Source organism: Microtus pennsylvanicus, chromosome 8 (assembly GCF_037038515.1).
Source record: "Microtus pennsylvanicus isolate mMicPen1 chromosome 8, mMicPen1.hap1, whole genome shotgun sequence".
Taxonomy (NCBI): domain Eukaryota; kingdom Metazoa; phylum Chordata; class Mammalia; order Rodentia; family Cricetidae; genus Microtus; species Microtus pennsylvanicus.
The window spans coordinates 19455135-19478830 of NC_134586.1; the positions used below are offsets into that span (position 1 = coordinate 19455135).

At 42.6% G+C, this 23696-nt stretch overlaps 2 protein-coding genes and 1 pseudogene across 2 annotated transcripts in view; all 3 read right to left on the reverse strand.

Annotated features, from left to right (window-relative positions):
• Positions 1-249: 249 nt before the first annotated feature.
• The window catches only part of LOC142855953 (C-type lectin domain family 2 member F-like), a 49475-nt gene continuing 26028 nt past the window's right edge, over positions 250-23696 (reverse strand). Inside the window, exon 6 of the mRNA XM_075982629.1 lies at positions 250-320. The gene's annotated coding sequence lies outside the window, so the exon portion shown is untranslated. The remainder of the gene's footprint in view (positions 321-23696) is intronic.
• LOC142855966 (C-type lectin domain family 2 member D11-like) lies at positions 4730-18026 on the reverse strand. The gene is made up of 5 exons (XM_075982650.1): positions 17753-18026; positions 9239-9370; positions 6614-6789; positions 5961-6067; positions 4730-5011 (listed from the first exon to the last, which is right to left on the reverse strand). Exons 1-5 carry the CDS (start codon positions 17925-17927, stop codon positions 4876-4878), a joined length of 726 nt encoding a protein of 241 aa, XP_075838765.1. The 5' UTR covers positions 17928-18026; the 3' UTR covers positions 4730-4875.
• LOC142855701 (kelch repeat and BTB domain-containing protein 2 pseudogene) lies at positions 14234-16198 on the reverse strand (annotated as a pseudogene).

The following is a 23696-nucleotide window of genomic DNA, read 5'->3' on the forward strand; positions in this document are numbered from 1 at the left end:
AACTATGACCCAGGACTTGTCATTTATTCCCTGTCTATTTCCTCTTCTTCAGTTATACTTAAATATGGCATACTCCAATAGAGTTACAAACAAAACAGAGGCTCAAAGCATCTCCTCTTCAACAGAGAGCGAGCCGCTGGGCAAACTAACATTAATGAGGTTCAACTTCTCTGTGATTCCTCTGTGAATCTCCTTTCTGCTCTTTCAGTTTGATTGCATTAAATACATACCTATTTATCCCTCCTGCAGGAGCTCTGTAATGGCTTTGTCTTCAGCAAGCACACAAAGACTTGGCAGTCTCTGCAGCACTAATCTGTGAGCTACAGGAAGAAAGAAGTTGGAACTAGTGAAGAAGAATTTCTGCTCTCAATCCTAGGCGGTTCCCAATAAGCCCACTTATAACTGGATCCCACTTGTCAGGTGGCTGGTTAACTTCACCCATTGGAGTAGAACAGCCACTCAGGAAGCACATGAAGTTCTTTGTCTCCCAGAGAAATGGAATCACAAATAAGAGTGGGAATTGAGACATAGGATGAGGCGTAGGAAGAACCAGCCTGCCTCCATCTTAGGCTTAAAAGCCATCTTATAGCAAAGACAAAATAAATCAATTTCTGTTTATGATTATGCTCACCTGTATCCTGAAGTACAAATGGTTCTGTACTGTCTGTTCCAGGAATGGAAATCATGACTTAATTTCTAAACATTGTTTATAACCATCTTGCAACCCTATCTTTGTTTTTAAAAGGTTACATGGCTGTAGTGATATTTCATTTGTATTTTAATAAATAATGCTTGTCTGAAGATCATAGAGTAAAGCAGCCACACTGTTCAGCCATACAGACCAGGCAGTGGTGGCACACACCTTCAATCCCAGTAGCCACACTAGTTAGCCATAGAGGCCAGGCAGTTGGGTCACACACCTTCAATTCCAGTAGCCACACTAGTCAGCCATAGTGGCCAGGCGGTGGTGGTACAAACCTTTAATCCCAGCACTAGAGAGGAATATAAACAGGAGAAGACAGGTCTCAGTTCTGTCTCATTCTGAGGATTCCCAGAAGCAGGATTGCCATTTCAGTCTGAGGTAGAGGAAAGAGCCAGTTACTGGCTGCTTTTCTTTTCATATCTTCAGGTAGAACCACAATGTCTGTCTCTCAGTTTTTATTAGTCTTGCTACATATTATTACTACCTTTTGACTCCCTGTTGCTCATGACTACCTCAATATGCCTACTTTGCAAACATGTTTTTGTTTAAGGAACCTGTGGAGCACTAATATGTAAGCTTATGTTCTGCTCCTATAACCCCACCTCTTTTGTCTGTCAAGTTCACCATTTGGTAACTCCCTTGATGTGGGAAACTCCCTTGTATGCTGTGATACCATTGGTTAATAAAGAAGCTTCTTTGGACCTATTGCAGTGCTGAATAAGACAAGGCAGAAATTCCAAGCAGATAGAGGAGAGAGTACACGGAGACAGATGCTGCATACTGGACAGAACCTTACTGGTAGGCCATAGCCACGAGGCAATACACAGATTAATAAAAATGGGTTAAATTTTTTTTTGTTTGTTTTTTCAGAAAGAGTTTCTATGCAGCTTTGGAAGCTATCCTGGAACTAGCTCATGTAGACAAGCTGGCCTGGAACACGCAGAGATCCACCTAACCTCTGTCTCCTGAGTGCTGGAATTAAAGATGTGTGCCACCACTGCCTGGCTAGAAATGGATTCATTTAAGATATAAGAGCTAGCCAATAAAAAGCATGAGCTATTAGGCCAAGCAGTGCTGTAATAATAGTTTCTGTGTGGTTATTTCAGGTCTGGGCAGTCAGGAAACAAACAAGTGGCCTCCAACTACACCCCCTACCCTTGTGCTTCATAAAAATCTTGTCTCCCTCACCACCTATACTTACCACTCAATCCTCACCTTAGGGGGAGACACCCCATGTACACAATTAAAAAAAGCATGCTTTGATTAATTTGGTCATGAAGAATGGGTCAGTGTTCTTTCTCCTCCAATCTCTGGGATTAACCTGTACTGTAAATAAGATAATTAAAAATGCTGAATGCTAACTAATTTCAATATGAGGAAGTAATCATTTATTTTAGAAAGTGTCATGCTGTTTATCTGAAATAAAGTGGATTGAAAAAAAGAGGGGATGCTAAATGCACTAAGAACAGAACACTGAAACATGCTATTTTCCTAAATGAGATAATCTTGCATGACCTCTGGTGGCATCCTGGGCAAGGGGTGTTAAGATGACTTGAAGAGGCAGTACAGACCATGGCCCAAGCCATGAACATCAGCATGGCTTCCAATGGTAGCACAGACCACAGTAGTCCAAGGGCCCTGGTGGTAACAGGAGTCATGGTATCCACATGACCCCCAGCAGATTCTCAGACTACAGACACTAACATGGCCTCAGGGGACAGCACAGACCACTAACATCAACATAGCCGTACAGAGACCAAGAACACCCATACGGTCTCCAGAAACAGCATGGTCCATGGGTATCAACACAGATTTGTCATGGTCCAGCCTCGACAAAAATACCTCTTGCCAGGGTAGCAGCATGGGGGTTAGAAATATAAGACTATGAAGACACATGAAAAATAATAATACAGAAGCCATAGAAAAGTACAGGAGGGTATTTCAGTGAATACTGAAATAACCCACATTTATTTTTCCATAAGTTTTTATACCCAATACAAATGGGGGTAGGGAGATGGAGAGAGAATGTAACAAAAAACTTTGTATACTTGATAGAAAGAACAACTCAAACAGTTAATTCCTTTAACACTTTGAGACATCAAGTCATTAGCATTTTCTTGTTTAAGCAATGAAGCTACCTTAGACCGTGAATCCTGAAGACAGTGACTGCCCAGGTGACCTCATAGTCATAAAATAAGGAGCAGAAGAACATTTGCATATCCTGACCACCTGTCAGGATTGAATGGACCTACTTGTATGGGCTATCTTAATATCAAAACAATTCAGTAATCACATCCTGAGTTGGAACATGTAAATATGCTTCTCAGCTACTTTGAGCAACCTACAACTCTCTAACCATCAGACAAGGTGGAAACAGGCTCACATTTTGGGGCCTCCACACAGCCTGCTAGACAGTACTAGCACAGCTCCAGCTGTGGCACGCACCATGTACAGCAACATGGCATGTGGTGGCAGCACACACCATGGAAGTCTTTTGAGATGGCCCAAACCAGAAAATACACTACTCTCGTTGGACATTCCGGCATTCCTCAGAAACAGGGTGGTTATGAGGTATACTAAAGTGTAGAGCCTGTGAGAGATTCAGGCTGCTGTTTACCACGCTGCCAGTGCTACGTTTTTTGAGGCCCAACCAAAAAATGAACAGGTCTCCATCACGGACATACTGATGTTGCTCAGAGCCAGGGTGATCATACACTACCACTAGCACCAGTCTGGGATATGCTCTTGTTGACCAGAGACAAAAAGTTCTTTTGGCTGGGCAGGGTATCTGGGGACAGAATCCACTGGAGCTCCAGGTCTCTGCACATCTCTGTGCCCTCAGTGAAGGCACTTTAGGTATGACTATCACACCTGAGGGCTGAGGGCAGCTGCACAGCAGTGGTGGCTCCAGGTGGAGAACAAAAACAACAACAACAACAAAAACCCACCCTACATCTTGAATCAATCTTAAAGTATTTTTTAAAAGGTTCTGATAACAAAAGTTACAGATGTGCCAGGACACATTTACTGGAGATAGAGCCATTCTCTCTGCCACGCTTCCCCAACTTTCTAACAGCAGGGCCTCACTCCGGCTCTGCCTTGGGTTGCAGCAACTGTGACATCCATGTCTGAGACTCCTCCTTGGTGATTGCAGACCTGTGATGCAGCCTGCTGCAGGATTCCCAGGGCACTGGGGAGAGAGTGTGGGAGAGACTCCACTCCTCTGGCTCCCCTTCTAGTCCACTGCAGGAGCCATGTGTTTCACCCATCTTGACTCAATCCTGTCCTCCCCTCATTTTTTGTTTGTTTGTTTATTTGCAGGGACGGTGAGACAGGGTTTCTCTGTGTAGCTTTGGAGCCTATCCTGGCACTTGGTCTGTAAATCATGCTGGCCTCAAACTCACAGAGATCTGCATGCTTCTGCCTCCCAGTTCTGGGATTAAAGTCATGTGCCACCACTGCCTGGCTCCTCCCTTCATTTTTTTTAATGTACCAGGCATTCAAAAGAAGAGTTAATGAAAAAATTTTCATGTCTGGTTATAAAAGTGGTTGTCACTAATACTGATATGATTGTAATTCAGGTTTAAGTTACGAGTGTCAACCCATACGAAAACACTTATTTAATTTAGAACCACACATAGTCTCCCAAGTACCAATAAGTATAGTGGTCAATGATAATTTTCATCTTTAATGTCACCACAGATTGGGAATTGATTTTGATAATTATTTAAAATAAAGAAATGAAGCTGTAACTGTAGATAACATGCTACAGATCTGTAGAGGGAGCTGCAGGCTGCGTTCCTGCTACCCAGCTCCTGGCTACCTGCCTAGCTTATGCCCCAAAATAATGACACACAAACTGTATTCATATAAACACTGCTTGGCCCATTTCTATTAATGTGTGTAGCACCCCAAGGTGCGCTTACCAGGAAGATTCTAGCCTACGTCCATCCTGGGTCGGAGCTTCACAGCGTCTGCCCCAGAGAGGAGAGAAAATGGCATCTGTCTGAGGCGTCTTACCTCACTTCCTCTTCCTCCCAGCATTCTGTTCTATTTAGTCCACCCACCTATGTTCTAACCTATCAGGGCCAAGCAGTTTCTTTATTAATTAACCAATGACCTTCCTCCATCACAGATCTCTCATGATCACTTTGGCACAGTCTCTACACAAGCTATGAGACTTCTGGACACTGTGAGGTATAGCTGTTGGGTTTGCTACAAATCCATCTCCTACATATGTAGTCCCTGCCACTGCTGATCCCTCTGTCACTCAGGTAGGCATGTTCTCCTTCTCCTCGGATGGGAACCCTAAAACAAAAAGACAAAGAAAATGTCTGCAGAGTCGGCCACTGCATTCCCCCAGTAATGATATCTCACTCATGTCCACTGCTTGTTTATAGCACGGATCACAGAAAGGCAGAGGCCATGAGGAATCACCAGCACTAGTGTTACACCCAGTGACATTTCCATTCTCGGGGTTCCATTTGATGACCACACCTTTGTCACTCATCCATGTTGGACCCTGTACTGTGTGTACAAAGCATTTGACTGCTGCTCTCTGCCATGTTCACATGAACTTCATTCAGCCATGCATTGCAACGGGGGTTTTCAATTCTACCTTGAAGTACTTTTCACATGTATGAAACTGGGAGAAAAAGCACTTAGTAAATTCTAAAGGTCTTTACTGATGGACATTCACTGTTTCAGAGAAATGGGTCTGATCAGAATGGCTATGCTCATATATAGGTGCTGTCCTGGGTGCTCTTTGATGATGAGAGTTTAGAGAAGGTTCCCAATGCTCCTAGAGTCTCTACTCCTGTTACAGGTGCAGCTGTGCACACAGCTGTCTGACAAGTCCTGTCCAGTAGTTCTGCAGTGGCTTCCTGGGGATTCAGAGCCCTTAGTGGCCATCAGCAGTTCTGTCTGCATCCCACAAGGGCAGTTAGCAGTAAGGAGAGATTTTCAAGTGCTGAAAGAAGACTCCATCTATCCCAGATTCCATCATCAGGCTAAATATTTGGAGTCAAACAACACTGGGTGACTCTGACAGATGTAAATTTGCCAGGATGTGGATACTGGGGCTGCCTGTTGCATTAACACACAACCAGTGCTCGCACACCTCCAGACCAAGAGTTTATTTTTCTTGCATAACAGTACAATTGGCTTCACATGACTCAGCCTTTTTCTCTCATAGCCACAACTCACACACATCACAATACATGAACATAGAAGAAGGAAAAGAGGTCTGAAAACATACAAGTTGTTATATTCAGTGTTGTCTGTCCACATCCAAGGGTGCTCTGATGACTCTCTGTGCAGGCCGATCCAGTGGTCAAATGGCCCCATGTATCTCTTCAGGAAATTCTGTCATAAAACATGGAAAGCAAATATATGTGTCTCTCACATCATATACCATTGAGTGTCTCCAGCCTACAGCCTCCTCTCAGCATGGCAGCAGGTTTGAACTGAGGGTCATTGACTTTGGAGCCTAAATAACCCTCAGTTCTCAGTAGATGTATTTTACAGCCATAATCCACAGTACACCAACAACAACACTTCCTTCTGTGGCTGTGAAAGTCCCTTGTTAAGCCTGTATTTACAGTTATTAACAGCTGTCTCCTTAAGTTTGCAACACCTGCCAGCTCAGACAAAGACTTACATGACCACCATGTTTCTCAGTCAAATGTATGTCTGGCCATGCAGGTAGACTATAAGCACTACAGGAGAGAATGTCTTTGGAGTATCTCAGGGTGAAAGCCAGATGGGTTACTATCACAAACGGCACATACTAATATGTGCCCCCCTGTCCCCTGTATGCCTGGGGCGGAATCCTTCCTCATGCAGCAGCCTATCTCAAGGCAGTAAATATTCAACAGAACAAACAACAAACCTACTTTGATCATATCTTACCAGCTCCTCTTGGCTGTCAAATTTAGCTAGTTGGGCCCCTCTTGCCATGCAGTAGTTATCGCTGGATGTCTGGTTTTTCGTGTCTTCAGAAAAATAAAAACATTTATTTCCAAATCCAATCCAGTTTCTTGGGCAAACAGCATAGGTATTCTTGCTTGAGACCTGTTCTGTTCTTCCTGCTTTTGTAATGACAAAATAAAGAGAACTCCTCACTACTTGGATTTAACTATGAACAAATACCAAAACATGGCATTGGTTTTTCTACTCCAAACTTTGATTAAGGCCTTCCTGTTATCATGTACACTTACATTAAAACCACATGAATATATGCTGGCTCTCCTTAAAGACTGTCAGAATGGCAATTATCAACAAACCTCACAGTAGAGTTCAGAACTCTGCAGAAATACGGACACTTATTTATTGCTGGTAGGATTATAAACTGATACATCCAATATGGAGGCTCCTTTCAAAAGTTACAAACAGACCTTTTGTGACTCAGCTATGCCACTCCTGGGCATATGTGAGAGAACACTACATCATAACACAGAGACCTGCACATCCATGTCTACTGCAGCCCCATGTACAATAGTAACAAGAGAACCTGACCAAGAAGCCCATCAAAGATGAACAGATAATGAAAATGTAATATACGGATAAAATAGAAAGTTATTCAGAAATAAAGAAAAATTAAAACTTGTAAAAAAAGTGGGGGATCTACAAAGAATAATATTAAACAATATCACACGAGCTCAGAAGGAGAGAGACCCCATGCACTCCCTCATATGCTTGTCCCAGCCTGGGATACACAGTGTGAACATCTGTGAGTGAGGGCACAGTGTAACATATAGACAGGAGAACAAGGAAGGGTAATGTAAGGTGATGAGCAAGGGCACATAAGCCATGAATAGAGCTATAAAGATACAGTGAAAGTCTAAAACCATAAAGCTCCATGGCTTCAGAATGGTTATTTTAACTGGTGGAAGTTCGGTGAGATGCACAGGGTTTGAGACTTGGCCAGTGTTGGAGTGGCTATGCTAATGGAGCAGTGTGATGTGTTCATTTGTGAGTCTATCATAATAGAGTGATTGTGTGTGTGTGTGTGTGTGTGTGTGTGTGTGTGTGTGTAAGCTCTGAATGTGCAAACTTTCAGAGGGTTGCTTAGAAAAACAACAAATATTTTTCTTTTATAACTTTGCCTTCTTCTTCCCTTAACACATAAAAATGACTGCAATGCTCCTTGAAGGGCTACTGAGCCTAGACATAAATGATTTCATAAGAAATATTAAATACTAGACATCACACACTTATTTTTGGTGGAGATAGATTTGCTGTAGATATTCCCTGTTCCAATAATCAGAATCACGAGGCTTTAATGACAGGGACAAATGCAAAAGGCACTGAGGGCAACAGCCACTTCTTTTCATCTGAGTCTTTGAAGAGATACATGATAGTATAGGTTACAATGACTAAGTCTTACTGGAAAGTTTTGTCCATGTTTAGACTTGTGTATTATTCACTGACGTGGTTAGAGTTGATTTTATTTTGTTTATTGAGACAGGGTTTCTCTGGAGCTTTGGAATCTGTCGTGGAACTAGCTCTGAGAGATGGCCTCAAACTCACAGAGATTTGCCTGCCTCTGTCTCCCAAGTGCTGGGACTAAAGGCGTGCGCAACCACTGCCCAAAGTTGATTTTATACAACAATATCGTGGAACATTTACTCCAGCTATGGCAAGAAAACTGTACAAGATTTTATCACATTGTTTAGAACAGTCTAAAAGCTTGGGAATCACATATGTCTGGAACATTCTATTTAGTATTTTCAGACCATGGTAGAAGACATTAAGGGAAACCATGAGTCATGGTTGGGATGAGATGTTCTGTACCTTCCCCAACCATATTATTCTTCACTTCCTTCACTGCTCCTAGCTGCAGCAGCTTCCTTGAGGCTCCTCCTTTGGGTTTTCCTTTCCTTGTCCTCTGCATTGAATGGTTCCCCAGGTAGATATATGTCTTCTGCACCTCTGTCTAGAGGTTGCTAAATGTCATCTTCCTAGGGATGCTGAGTCTGGCCTCCTGTGCACACCACAGCTTTTTCTGAAAATTCCTACCATGTTCCCAGAGAACAGGATTTTCCAGTGTGTTTTCTTTTTGCCCTTCCCACAGTGCCTGGCTCACAATGCTCAGTAAGTGTTGGTGTAGGAGGTCCTTCTGTCTATGTGTTGCTTCCATTGATTGAATAATGAAACTGCCTTAGCCTTTTGATAGGGCAGAATGTAGGTATGTGGAGTAGACAGAACTGAATTCTGGGAGAAAGAAAGCATAAAGAGAGAGAGCCACCATGGAGCTGCCAGGTCAGACATGCTGAATCTTTCCCAGTAAGCCACAACAACGTGGTGATACAGATTAATGGAAATGGGTTAAACGAAGATGTAAAAGTTAGCCAATAAGAGGCTAGAGATAATGGGCCAAGCAGTGATTTAATTAATACAATTTCTGTGTGATTATTTCGGGTATAAGCTAGCTGTGCCAGACAGAGCAAAGGAGTTCCAGGCTCCTTACAACAAAATGTAACTGACAGTGTGGATGTGAACAGAATGCTGCAGAATCTGGAGAATGTCACTCACCTGACAATGACAAAGCCACAGAAAGTGCAATCACGGCTACAGTGAGGACAATGATCACTGCATAGCAGCAATAAAGCCCAGCAGGAGACACGGGGGAGACAATTCTGAGACATTTTTCTTGGAGCTTTTTACCTGTAAAATATAAACATAAGAATGCCAACTTGGAGAATTTCTTAAGGAAAATTAAAGAAACTTAGCACAAACACCCACTTTACAATTGCCTACAAGTGTCTGAAAGAGTGCTGCAAACTCCTTTCAAAGAAGGCCCTGGTCCATAAAGGATGACCATGGTAGAAAGAGATGCCAGAAACACAACTTCCCAGGGGTCTTCTGGGTACTGAAACTGAGGGTGAATCATGAAAGAGCAGAAACCTAAAGGAGTGAAGATCACAGTGAAAGACAACACCAACAAGTGGCTGGATTTCTCTCCAGACAGTGCTCTGGTTAGGAGTAGCAGAAACATTAGGGAAAACTCAGTGTAATTAGACCAATTAACACACCAAGAAAAGAGGAAAAATAGAAATATCAATGCACAGCAAAATTACATGAAAATAGAAATTAGAGGAACTTGCTCAACCCAACAAATGTTATCATCAATTAAACACAAAACAATAAATACAACTGCAGTCTGCTTCATCCCCAAGGGTGCAGTTATGAATGCTTTCCCAGCAATCAGGAGCAGGAGTTAAATTTCTGTTCTCTACTCCAGGATGACTTCACAGGAGGTCCAGCCAGGGCAAAGAAACAGGGTCATGAGGCCAGAGAATCCCTCAGGAGTTAACATCACTTGCTGCTCTTCCAGAGGACACAGGTTCAATTCCCAGTGCTCACAAGAAAGCTCACAACTGTGTCAGCTCCAGTTCCAGGGGACTCATCGCCTTCTATAGGTACCAGGCCTTCATGTGGTGAACAAATGTGCAGGCAAAAGAGCCATATACATAAAATAAGATGCTTTTTAAAAATATTGTATTGCTTTATAAATAACACCATTCAAATTTTCCAGTTCCTCCCCTCCTCCCACACCCCCACTCACCCTGCTCCCTACCCCTCCAGTCCTAAAAGAAAGAAAGAAGGTTTACACATCTTAAAAACAGATGAAGTGTTTCTCATCTCAGATGACATGGTTCTACCATAAAAATTTTAACAAATCTACAAAAGACTACTGGATGTAAAAAAAATGAGTCCACAAAAATGTATGACACAATGTCAGCATGGTGAATTTAGCTGCATTTTCCTGTCCAATGGGAATTAATGTCTAAAACAACACCATTTACAGTAATGCTAAAACCCATAACATATGAATCTTAAAAAGTTCATAATCAAAAACTCATTTAAAATTATGAATAAATCAGGACAAGGCTGGAGAGTCAGCTCAGTGGTTAAGCTTTTCTTGCAGAGAACATGGGTTTGATTCCAGAACCCACACAGTAGCTTACTATTATCTAGAATTCCAGTTTCAGAAATCTGATACCCTTTCCTAACTTTTGTGGGCACTAGGAATGCATGTGATGCACAGATATTTATGCAGATAAAACACTCATATGCATAATTTTTTAAAAATAAGAAAAGGAAAGAAATCAAGGCACGTAATTGTTGCAGGATATCTGTTCACACTGGCATTCCAAGACTGCCAATAAAGTTTAACATTGAATCAGGGGTGTAGCAGGCAATTAGCACACCAGAATTAGTAGTTGAAGTCTTGAAAGAGCAAAGATATAAATAGAGAGACATTGGAAGTAGTAGGAAGGGACTGAGAAAGATTCATGAGCCCATTTGGATAAGGAAAGAAGAGAGAGAGAAGTTCACTGGTTGCTTCTCCATTGCTTCTCTGATCAATCAAGTTTTCTGGTAAGTACAAATAACCCAGTAGTGAATAACTCCGCTCATATGATAAGTCAGATCAGGACAAAGTACTAAGCCCAAGTTTATTCTGAGGAAAACATACCCGGGTAGTCCAGGAAAGAGGACAAGCCACATGGGGAAGTCCATGGGTCAGACCTTAAATATCCTCAGGTGTGGAGCCGCTACTTGGCAGGTTTCCTTTGGGCAGGATATGGAGAGGGCCCGTCCAGGGAAGATCCCCAACAGTTTTTACTCTATTATCTGACTCCCAAGTTTTATTCAAAACACAACAATATAAGTAAATGCTATATAATAAAATAAAACACTCACTATTGCTTATATGTCAACAAATCCTGAACAAGTTTATATATGCAACACAGTTTCACTTCCGGGGGTGGGGTGTGAGAGTGCTTTCAGAAAAAAAATCATAGCATCAAACTTATGAATTTAAAAAGAATCTAGAATAGCCAAAAAATGATTCTGAACAAGAATCGAATTCAGAGAGATCACACTGCCTAATCTCATGATTAATGAGAACAGGAACAAAGACAGTCTGGTACTAGCAAAAGACACTAGAACAATTCAGCAATAAAAAAAAAGGCTCCAGAAATGATATCAAACACTCATAGTCAACAGATATTTAACAGAGATGAGTAGCTTTTAGACAGGAAAGGGTAGGTCACTCAATCCAGCATGTGCTACTGAAACAACCTGTTGTATGTCTGCTAAAAACAGGATTGTAAACCTGAGCACAAAGTTCAATGTTGTAAAGTCACTGAAATTTTATAAACTGGGGAGAATGTTTGTGAACTTGTCTTGGGCAAAATCATCTTAGATTCAAGAGTAAAATCACTGTCTAAATAACAGGAGGTTGATTAATTAGATGTTAATGTGAAATTAACGTCTTTCTTTTAAAAAGGCAAACTTGTGCAGTCACTATGAAGCTGTTTGTCCAGGAAGTATACAACACAGTGATGTGCCCTCATCCTATTATATACTTCATGCTGGAAAGGAAATCCTGCATTTAAGGTTTAAGAAAAAAGAAATAGAAGCCTTTATGTAAATATTTGTAACAGTTTTAAGGATCATTCTAAAAAATGGAACATTTACAATCATTCAATCATTTCCCAAGCTGATGACGAGCTAAACAAACACTCTTAACATAAGAAACAAGTTGGACACAAGCCTGCACTTGCCTAGTTAATTTTTAACTGATTATATACACTTTATTTAATAAATTAATGTCATTCAAAATACAGTGCCAGAGCATTTGAACACGCCAGCAATGTTTGTCACGAGGCACCTGTGCTCACGGTGCATTGATGGTGCCCCACAGCTGCTCGTGCTTCCTGGGATTAATGCCAGAGCAACGCTAATGTCTGTTCTCCTGCACACTCGGTGCACACAATTCCTGCATGGCTCACCTTCCTACCCCACCCCCCAAACATACACACATCAGGTTAAAAAAATAACACCTGAGAGATACCTATACACAATCACTGTACAGTAATGCTTGTATAAAGATGTAATGACCTGGTTAATTCAGTCTAAACCTTTTTAAGATGGAGAACAACATCGGCAGCAGGTGGTTATGTGCATGAGCCAATGTTAATGTAAAACAGAAGGTGGAGACATTTACTAATTAAAGATACACAATGACCAGCACAATGAGGGACTAGCAATTCATTTCCAAGCTCACTTACAGGTCCACACCTGGAAAGTGGCCAGCTGACTGGACAACCTGTATTCTAGATGGACAAGTACAGGCAGTGGGAAGGGAATGCATGCACCTGGGAGAAGAGTGAGACTGGTCCTGAGTCACAGCTTCCCTGTGATGCCACAGACACAGAGATCTTCCTCAGCAACAGTATAGCATTGGAAAGACGTCTCTAGACTGACATGAACATTAGTGTAAAGTGCAGCTGAATTATGCTAGAAAAACTATATTCCAGGGCTTTAGAAGTACAAGATTATCAATACATACACTAAAATAACCTCAGCAAAATTTGGTATACCACACTAGCAACTGGAAATTCCTTTTAAAAGTGAAGTTCTGGACTGTACATACACAGGGCTAACAAATTAGATAATCCAGACTCTTATGCTCACATGATACACATCAAAGTCTCTCAATTATCAAATAACCTATTTCATATTACAGAAGCATATCTTTCTGTATAACACACAGATATATATTGTTCTGATGCAAATATTAACTAAGCCATAAAATTAAAATGTATCAGAGATAGATTGTTATGTACTCATACTTAGTCCTTTTATATCCTCCGGTTTAGCAAAGGATATCACTAATCTCGCATGTGCACCCCCTCAACTCCCCTATTAAGGGGGAAGTGCAACCATTTCTCCATCCAGTTCAAATTCCTCTGTTCCATCTAGTGAAAAAAAGTAAGCTGGTGGCTTCCATGGAGATTTTTTAAGACCGGGTGGATATTTTCCCGCAGTGCATTGAAAATCTCTCCCTAGCTCTCACAGTACACGTTCAGATATGTGCTGCCGCAGAGACCACTGATCAAGTCCCAAATCATACTGGCAGGTGACATATTTAGTTCATTCATTTAAATGGGTTTCTCGCATAAACACACAAAGAGAATTTGAAATCACAACAGCTCTAACACAGGGACCAGAGTACCTTTCAGCAGGGATGTTGGCTGCCATTTATTTTTATTCGCATCATATATTTCCAGTTACTGAAGACCATCTACAGTGCCAGAGGGCAGTCTTATGCCAGAACTGGTAGCAATATGCAACCCCCAATAGAGAAAATTTTATGGCCAAAAGCTGCAGCTGAAGCAAAAGATCTGCTAGTCTGCCCCACAGCCATCTCTACCCACAAGTCAGACCTCGGAAAGTAACAGTACCTGAGGTTCAATGTTATCACATAAATACTGTCATAAACCACATCGGCTGCTCTCCACTGCCAAGCACACGGGAAGGGGCTCCCCACTGTCCACTCAATCTTATCAGTGCCGTATCTTTCTACAGTCCTATGATTAAGTTCTACACCAACACTGTCTCCTCCAATTGCAGAGATACAGCCTTCACAGCAAACCAAGGGTGGCTTTGTGAGGATGAAGAGCATCTGCATCTTTGGAAACCAGGTACTTTGTTGGGCATCACACCAGTAAAAGGAATTCACAGTTCAAAGGCAGTCCGCAGTTTCCCTGTCTTACTGTGTTTGTTTTTGTGTTTTTCAGGGGCAGCTGACCCCTGCTATGTAAATATCATTATCACGGGTTACAATTGTCCCAAATTTATGCAAATGAGCTGGCAGGCTGCATAACTTGTAAACCTTTTCTGCCCAGGGGCTATAACAGACAGAAGAGTAAAGACTACAAGGGTTTTCTGATGATGCTTCAGTGAGAACCACCATCTCCTCCTTAGTCATCCCAAGTTGGTTTGAAAAACTTGGCCATAGACTTATAAAGACCTTGAGCCACAGCAGGCTTATTGCTAGGTGGGAGCCCCTGGAACCAAGCTCTCTGTGTGACTTCTGAAAGTGCATCAATTCTGATTTGGCTAAAACCAAAGACAAATACTGGGATCGTGAATCTGTGTCGTACTCTAGCCACAGCATCGCAGCTTCTCGAGCTGTTTCTTCCTTTTCTGCATTTAGATTGCCACTGCTGAGAATGTCCATCAGGAGGTCGTGGGGCAGTGCCATGGCTGAGAATGTCCATCAGGAGGTCGTGGGGCAGTTGCCATGGCTGAGAATGTCCATCAGGAGGTCGTGGGGCAGCTGTATGAAGGCTTCTGGTGGACACAGCAGTGAACTTTGCTCCACCCATCTTTCAGCACTGTGCTTTAGCTCTTCACAGCCAAAGAGATCAGCAAAACTCATCAACTGAACACAGCTCTCTGCATTCATTTTTTAATGAAATATTCCCGACAATGATATAATACATCTTCTACCTGTAGGAAGCAAGCTGTTTGCTGGAGCTGCTTTACAGTCGCCATTACTGCCAAGTTGCCCATGTGTGCGTTAGTTGCCACACCCACATTCCTCAGGCGGCCATGCCTCTGCCTGCTTTCCCTTAGTCCAGATCATGCCACTCCAGCAGCCTGCACTTACAGGGATGCACCCACAGCAGGGGCCTGGCTTAGCATGAACCCAAGGCACTAGCTCCCTTCCACACACTTCCTGGGTTGGCCTACCGCCTGTGCCCACCATGCCCTAGTCCACTCCTGCAGTCTTTCTGGTAGCTTCCAGGTGCCCAGGGCTGCCCCCACCTTCATCTGGCCCACCACACCCTTTACTCTTGCCTAGTTCTTACACCACTTTACCAACACAAATGTCCCAAAGGCTTCTGATTCAGACGTTCCTGTTCCTATACTAATCAGCAAGCTTAAGCAAGCTTAAAGGCAGTGGGCCACAGAAAAGTCTCCTCCCAGCTTACTTTGAAAAGAAACCCGAACTGCCACAACTTGTTTCTTCTTCTCACTTTTCAACAAGTTTCCTGCCAGCTTTTCACAACTTCTTTGTATAATGTTTGACTGTGTTGTGCTTGCATGCTTCTGAACTTATAGGCTTCCTTGTGATTTCTAGTTTTGCATCATGCTTTAAAAAGAAAAATCTTTCCAAATCCAAGAAAATAATAATATAAACTCCTATCTGATTTTAGCTAGTTCTGCCTGATGAGCGGTGATAGGCTTTCAATGCCTGACTAATTACTCTCAACCTGTCACCAGGTCCACCCATGATAGCACCAAAGGCATCGCCCCATCATCTCTTATTGCTGCATTATATTTGGGAGGATGGACCACAATTTTCCCCATTTATTCACTGATAGATGCAGGTTGGTTCCATGTGCTGGTTACTTTGAACAGTGTTATAATACACAAGCAAGTACAAATATCTCTTGGGGAGGTAGAGAGGAAGTAGACAATATTTACAATAAAGTGGTGTCCGATCTGGTGTTAAAAGGCTCAGTGGGATGATTACAGTTCACAATAACACGGTGTTTCTAAAAATAGCTGAGTTGATTCCTAATATATTGATCATAATGAAACAATGAACGTGTTAATTTTAATGTGTCAATCAAAACACACATCCTACTCTGACCATGAGCTGTTCAGTCTTTCATCAGCAGGGGGCCCCATTGACTAGAGAAAGAGCTTGCCAGGCCTTTGTTTTAAGCAGCCCTAGGCTTTGTCTCAGGTCTGGAAAGTGATGAAGAAACTACCATCTTGGAAGTTCTCCATCTTTATTGCTTAGTCATGGGCTCTCCTACGGCCTTCATGGTATTTATCTGGCCCCTAATCCCTCAGAAATACTTGGTATACCTGAGAAACAGTAGTGTTGTTCATGAGCTTTCCCTTTTGGTATTAGTCAGAGGAGGTGAAAGCGTCAGAGAAGCTGCATAGAGTTTGAGAGAGCTGGGTCCCTAACTTTCACCCAAGTCAGTTGCTTTATGGACTTCCGCCCAGTGCCATGAGAACTTGGCTGCAGTTTTCAGCCCATAGATAAGTCCAAAGAAAGAAGAAAATTTTTACTTTTGTAATTTCTCCCAGAATAGTAGGTGTTTTGGCTACTTTGAGGAATAAGTGACTTGGTGGTACCTGAGGGGTTACCCACAACTCAAAACTGGGGACAGCAAATCAGACAGAGACCTGCTGCTCTATCATAAAGAGGGTGGGTTCTTCAGTCTTTTTGAGAATTTTGGGTAAGAGGTGGGGGCACTTTAGGTGTGCACTGAATGGCAGAGACATGCCTGAGCATGCCCAGGTTCCTCCAACCAGTCCATTAGAAATCCAGACACCTACTTTGCTATACAAACTCAGAAGGGCTGTTCAGCAAAGCCCACCCCCCACCTGGGGGCGTGGGAAACTGACAACTGTCTCCAGAATGCCTGCTTCTGCAGTGCTTCCTCCTGCTTCCTGTGGCCATATTCCATGTATCTGGCCTTTTTGGCATTAAATTCCACTCCTCACTAATCAGTTTACTTGATGATCTTTATGAGATCATTGATGATTTGATTTTATGAACGCAATGATGATTACTTAGATCAATGATTTAATTGGACCTTCTCGGTTAGGACAATAAAGATGGCTAGGGAAATGGTTTTGGTTATTTGGCTACGTGTTCCAATAAGAGATACAAAAAAGGCAAACATAGACTGAAAGTCAGCCTCCCCTTTGTTAGAGGTGAGATTTGCCAAGGTAGGAAACTAGAAGGAAGTTTAATGCACTATCGACCCATGAATTCTGCCTCTGGAAAAACAGGCTGATGATCAAGAAAATTTTGTCCCTGCACCCAAGGTAGGCCAGCGTTCCTTGGTCATACAGCTTACCTAATTAATTACAGGCACCTTGAAGAAACAAACTTATGAAAAGAAATTAAATGACGCTATTGTGTGTAGGGGAAAACTGATGGTTAGCTGAGCACTCCTTTAAAGTTTCTCTAGAGTCTTTGCGGTGCACTGTGTGGATGCAGGAATGGACTGAAATGCCCATGATCCACAATCCCAGGAACACACTGCTCTGCCCATGAACCCCACAGCCACCTTAACCAGGCCTGCCGCCCATCCACAAGCCTTTCTGCCCAGGACACTTCTGTCTCAGGTAAGTCTTTCCCAGAAGGAGCCCCACCCCAGTGCAGGCCCTGTGCCTGAGGCTCTTGCCCAGAGTGCCTGCACATAGCCCCTCGGATCTTACCTTCTACCAAATGCTGCTCTTCGTTGTTCCCGTTGATGGACGCCGGCGGGTTCTCACCTATCACCTCCTGCAGCTCTTCCTCGTCCCCGTTGATGGACGCGGGCAGGTTGTCACCTATCTCATCTGGCGGCTCGTCCTCGTCGCTGTTGGACAAGCCGCCTGAGTCCTCAGACATGAAGGGCGCAGCGCCTGGCTCCACACTCCTTCACTCAGGAGGCTCTCAGGATCAACTGGCTCTAGTCTCTGGCACCACCTCTGACCTGTTGCATCCTTGAAGCAAGGGCGGTCCCGGGGCGGGGAGGCGCTGCAGCGGACCAACCCTAGAGCATTTCTCATCCTCCTCCACAACCCTGACTCCAGCTTCTCGTCGGGCCACGCCCCTCGGCCCCAGCCTCAACCTGAACCCCAAGCAAGGATCAAAATTTCTCTACTCCCAACAACAAGCAGGCAAGCAATATGCAAATAGCTCCCGGGGAGCAGTTGTGTAAGTGAATTCCAGGGGCTGAGGTGTAGCTTCCACTGGAATAACCACCTTGACTGTTAAGTGAGATTTTTGTCAGGAGCCTTGAGATCATTTCAAGCGCCCTGTCATTTGTCATCCTCACAGTTCAGCTTTCTCGGCCTAAGAAGATCGCTTTTTAGTAAAATGGGAAGGGAAAAAATGTAAATATGTAAACCTAGATAAGAGTCCATGCAGACAAGTTCCTCAGCTGAACACCTCAGTGCAGGCCCTGCCCAGCTCTCCAGAAGGAAGTCCCCTGAGCACACCTGAGCCATAGATCTTGTAGAGCACTCGGGAAGAGTGGCATGTGGGCCAGCCCCTGCACGACTAAGGTGATTTCAACAAACAAAACCGGATGACAATATTCCAGTGCCAACAAAGTTGTAGGGTCTGGCTGTAGAATTCGTTTCAGGCATTATGAGTGGCACGTTTACTACAGGTGATAACTTACGCTCTCTCCCTCTCTTCCTCTCTCTCCCTCTCTTCCTTCCCTCCTCTCTCCCTCTCTCCCTCTTTCCCTCTCCTCCTCTCTTCCTCTCCCTTTCTTTCTATTTTGTTTTTCCAGACAGGGTTTCTCTGTTTAACAGCCCTGGCTGTCCAGGAACTCGCTCCATAGATGAGGCTGGTCTCTAATTCACAGAAGTCCACCTACCTCTGCCCCCCAACTACTGAGATTAAAGGATTGCACTACCACCTCTTGGCCAAAATTTTTTTATAATCTTTTGATCTTTTCTTACTCGTTTTATGTCTAAATACGCAAAGTTCCCCAAAAGTCAAAAAGAAGACAGAGTTCCTTATGTAAAAGCAAAGAGCCTTTATTTTATGCAAGTTGGAAACTCTGTCTCACCGCATGTCCAATGTATTGGAATAAACAGAGAGTCCTGAGCTCAGTTAGAGTTGGGTTTTTATAGTAGTAAAGGTGGGGGTCAGAGGTTTCTGAGGTTCAGGACTCATGATTGGTTGACATTTTGTTGAGGGGTGTTCTGGTGAGTGTAGGTAATCCTATCTACAGGGGTTAGAAAGTTAGGCATTTCCTTTGGATGGTCTGTTTTTGGACTGTGCTCTGGTAATCTCAGTTTGTGGTCCTTTGGTCCTTCTTGCAGCCAGGTATTGCTTCAGTGTAAACTACTGAGACTCAGGCCTCTATTAATTTACTGATGGCTGAGTCTTATTCTGGCAGGTGATAATGGTTGGAAGTAAAGAATTTCTTTTGGGTGATCTGTTCATATTTAGCTTATCATGGCTGGCTCCTACAATTCAAAGGAGAAAAGTGAAAGTAGCATAAGGAGGAAGTGGAGAGGATTAGAATTCTCAAGGTTTGTACCAATACAAAGATCAGCAAACCAAAAATAATTGTGGGGCTGTGTGGACCACGGACAGACTTTACATCTTTCTTCCATTACCTTGAAATGAAATAGAGTTAATTCAGGGCTGCCTCCTCTTTTTTTCCCCTTCCCCAAGAAAGGGAACTAACAATCTCTTGGTAAAATTTTAGGATGCTGGCTCTATATTATCTTCAGATGTCATCGCTGTATATTATTCATGTGTTCTTCTTTACCTCCTCCTACATGCGCCCTAGTGGATTAGTGGAGCCAGAACCTGGTCTATAGATGGGGACATTTTATTTCCCTTGTCCCATCAGTGCTGGGATGCAGGCTGCACACTGGGGTGGTCTTACTCGGGGGTGAATCACAGGTCTCAAAACTCAATCCTCGGGAAACTGCTGGGGCCACGACACTGGTACATTTCTCAGTGACTTCTAAGTGCAGGACTCTGAAAGAGGCCAGCTAAGGCTGGGAAGAGATCTCAACACAAACACTAGGGTGTGAACACTCTTGGTCCTTGCCCAGTGGAGTGACAGCAGTGAAACCAAGGATGTTGTAGACACAGCTCCAGAATCTTCCAGCAGCTGAGTCTCATCTCAGAACTGACCTCACCTCACAGCAGGGCTACCAAATTAGGAAGCCATGTGTGGATTAATTCAAGGTGGAGGCTGAGTGCTCATGATCCAATCCCCCTCACTGACTGAATCCATCAGCAGAGAAGGAGCCTCCCCCACTTGGCTTTTGCTGGGCACTAAACATCTGAACACAAGACGAGCCATATAGCACTATATCCCTTTGCCCACGAGTGCAGGTTATATGACTCGGCTGTAGGAATGTATCACTGCTGGGTGTTTTAAGAACCAGGGTATAATTTCCTTGATTTTCCTACCAAAGCAGACAATGCTTTAGGTCCTGCCATCTTCCTGTGAGGCAAAGCAGAGAGCCGAAACAACCTCAGTGGGCACATTGTGTGATTCCTATATATTTGAAAGGAAGTCTCCAGTCTCCCCACCTTCTCCTCTCTCTCCTTCCCACCCTCCATTCCTACTTCCCCCCACCTCTCTGTCTATTTCCATTTCCTGTTTGAGTACGTGTGTGTGTGCAAACATGCATGCTCTCTGTATCAATCTCAGAACCTCACCAGCAGGAGCTGGGTTTGCTTATTTATCTTGGACAAACTGACTTGTATGCAATGAAATCTCAATGTAGTTTTTATTTGGATCACCCTGATGACTAAGGATATTGACCATTTCTTTATGTTTTTCTCAGCCATTTGTGTTCATCTTTTGAAAAATCACTGGTGAGGTGTATTCATCACTTTTTAAATTGGGTTATTGTTTATTTGATGTCCTGTTTTTTAGTCCAACACGTATTTTAAATATTGGCAATATATCACATATGTGGTTGGTAAAAACATTTCCATTTCTGCAGGCTGCCATGTTGTCTGAAAGACTGTGCAGATGGTGAGACGTCCAGCAGTTCTTTTCCTGTTCAGAACTCCATCTTCAGTTCTCTGCTAATGATCAATGTGTCTGTTTTTGTGCCAGTACCATGCTGTTCTTATTACTATATCTCTGGAGTATAATTTCAGATCTCAGATGGTGAGAATTCCAGAAGTTCTTTTTCTGTTCAGGTCTGTTTTAGCTATATTGTGTTGTGTTTTTTTTTTTTTTTTTTGCGGTGGGTGGGGGGGAGGTTATATACAGCTGAGAACTGTCCTTTCAAGACTTAAGCAGAATTGTGTTGGGATTTTGACGGGGAGTGCATCGAATCTGTAGATTGCTTTATGAAGAAGAGCCATTTTCATAATATCAATCCTACCAATACCTGAGCATGCAGGAACTTTCCATTTTCTGATATATTCTTCAATTTCATTTGTCAGTCTTTTAAAGATTTTTATCATATGAGTTTTTCACTTGTTTGGTTAGAGTTGCCACAAAATATTTTAATTTTTTTGAGGCTTTTATGAAAGGTGTCGTTTCCATGTGAGTTTATTTTTTTGTCATGTTACTGCTGAAAGTGTTCATTATCTGTGCAGGTTTCCTAGTAGAATTTTTAAGATCACTTGTGTATATTATCATATGATTTGCAACTGAAGATGTGTTTACTTCTTCCTTGCCTGTTGGTATCCCCTGATCACCTCAGTTCTCCTCATTGTCCTAGCTAAGAGCTTAAGTACTAGATGAGCTAGGAATGGACAGACAGGCATCCTTCTCTTGTTCATGACTTTACTGTGGATTCCTCAAGTTTCTCTCCATTCACTTTGGTGCTGGGTGTGGGCGAGCTATAAATTGCCTTTGCTGTGTTGACATATGTCTCATGTATCCGTAGTCTCTCCAGGACTTTTACCATGAAACGATGTTCTATTTTATCAAAGGCCTTTTCTTCATCTAATGAGATGGTTGTATGGTTTTTGCTTTTCAGTCTGAGTATCTGGTAGATGGCACTTTTTGATTCTTGTATGCTGAATGGTTCCTGCATCTTTAGGATGAAGTCAATTTGATCATGTCCTATGATCTTTTTGATGCTCTTGAGATTCTGTTTGCAAGTATTCTATTGAGCTTTTTTGTTTTGCATCTATGTTCACAAGGTAACGTGGTCTGCAAGACTCCTTTTTTGATAGCTTTATCCAGTTTAGATAGGGTAGTGTGGAAGGTCCTCCTATATATGTGTTGCTTTTATTGGTTAATTAATAAAGAACTGTTTTGAGGGAAGAACAGTCCTAGGTGGAGAAAGGCAGGCTGTATGATGAGAGAAAGAAGGACGGAGTCAGGGAAAGTCATGGAGCCTCTGCCAGCATCAGACATGCCGAAAATTTGCCAGTAAGCCACTGCCATGTGGAGATAAACAGATTCATAGAAATGGGTTAAATTAATATGTAAGAGTTAGCCAATAAGAAGCTAGAGCTAATGGGACAAGCAGTGATTTAATTAATACAGTTTCTATGTGTTTATTTCAGGTTTAAGCTAGCTGGGTGGCTGGGAACCTATGAACAGGCCTTCCTCCAACATCAGGATACTTGTAGCCTCATAAAAAGAATTAAGCAAGGTTCCTTCTGTCTCTATTTAGTGGGATAATATGAGGAATGTTGGCATTAATTCTTTTAAAGTCTGTCTAGAATTCTGTTCTGAATCCATCTGGCCATCAGTCTTATCAACTGATATAGTTTTTATTATTGCTTCTATTTCACTAGGGACTGTAGACCTGTTTAAATGCTTGTCTGCTCTTGATTTTAGTTTTGTAGGTGATATGCATTAACAAGTTTATCCATTTATTTTAGGTTTTCTAATTTGGTGTATTACAGGGTTTTAAAGTATGTACTTATTAGACTAGGTCTCTATACTGTCTGTTATTATATTCCCCATTAGTCTCCAATTACATTTCTTTGGATCAACTCTGTATATGGGTTAGGTAATTTGGGTAAGGACTTATGAATCTTAAACTGATTTTCTCAAAGAACCAACTCAGTTTCACTGATTCTTTGAGTGATTTTGTGCTTGTTTCTACTTTATTGCTATCATCACTGAGTTTGATTATTTCTTCCCATCTATTTGCCAAGCATTGTAAGGTATTCACCAGAGAAAAACATTCACACAGGGGTTCAAACAAACAAAAAGTCTTTATTGGCCATCCAGCAACTAGACTGGGTGTTCAGGACCCTGGTATAGCAATAAGTCTTCCTCAGGATGAGGTATTGAGCACACACACACACACACACACTCACCAAAAAAAAAAAAAACCCTCACCTACTGGGTTGACACACCCCACTTAATTACTTAGCAGAAACAGGTAGCCAGAAACAAACTCCAGAAGTCAAAAGCCAAGATGGTCCATTTAGAGACTTTCCCAGAACTGTGGACTTTGATGGATTGTACGCTCTCATTTTGTCAGGAATTGCTGCCTACATGTTGGGTTCCAAACCCTGAAAGATACTTCCATCATGGTGTCTGTTGAGCTAAGGATGGTGACCTGATAAATTCTGGGAAACTCATACATTCCTCAAAGATCCTCTGGATCTTTGGACATTCATCAAATCATGGATTCACCTGGGTGCAGAGAGTTATTTTGCCTCCTTAGAACCATGTGTTTATTCAGAATTTATTCTGTTTTCCATAGC

Excerpts from the sequence above, each read along its gene's own strand:
- LOC142855966 (XM_075982650.1), bottom strand. The coding sequence starts at position 17,927 with ATGTCTGAGGACTCAGGCGGCTTGTCCAACAGCGACGAGGACGAGCCG. Across the intron at positions 9,371-17,752 it reads AGAGCAGCATTTGGTAGAAG|GTAAAAAGCTCCAAGAAAAA; the intron begins GTAAGATCCGAG and ends TATATTTTACAG. Across the intron at positions 6,790-9,238 it reads TGTGGCTTTGTCATTGTCAG|GAAGAACAGAACAGGTCTCA; the intron begins GTGAGTGACATT and ends TTACAAAAGCAG.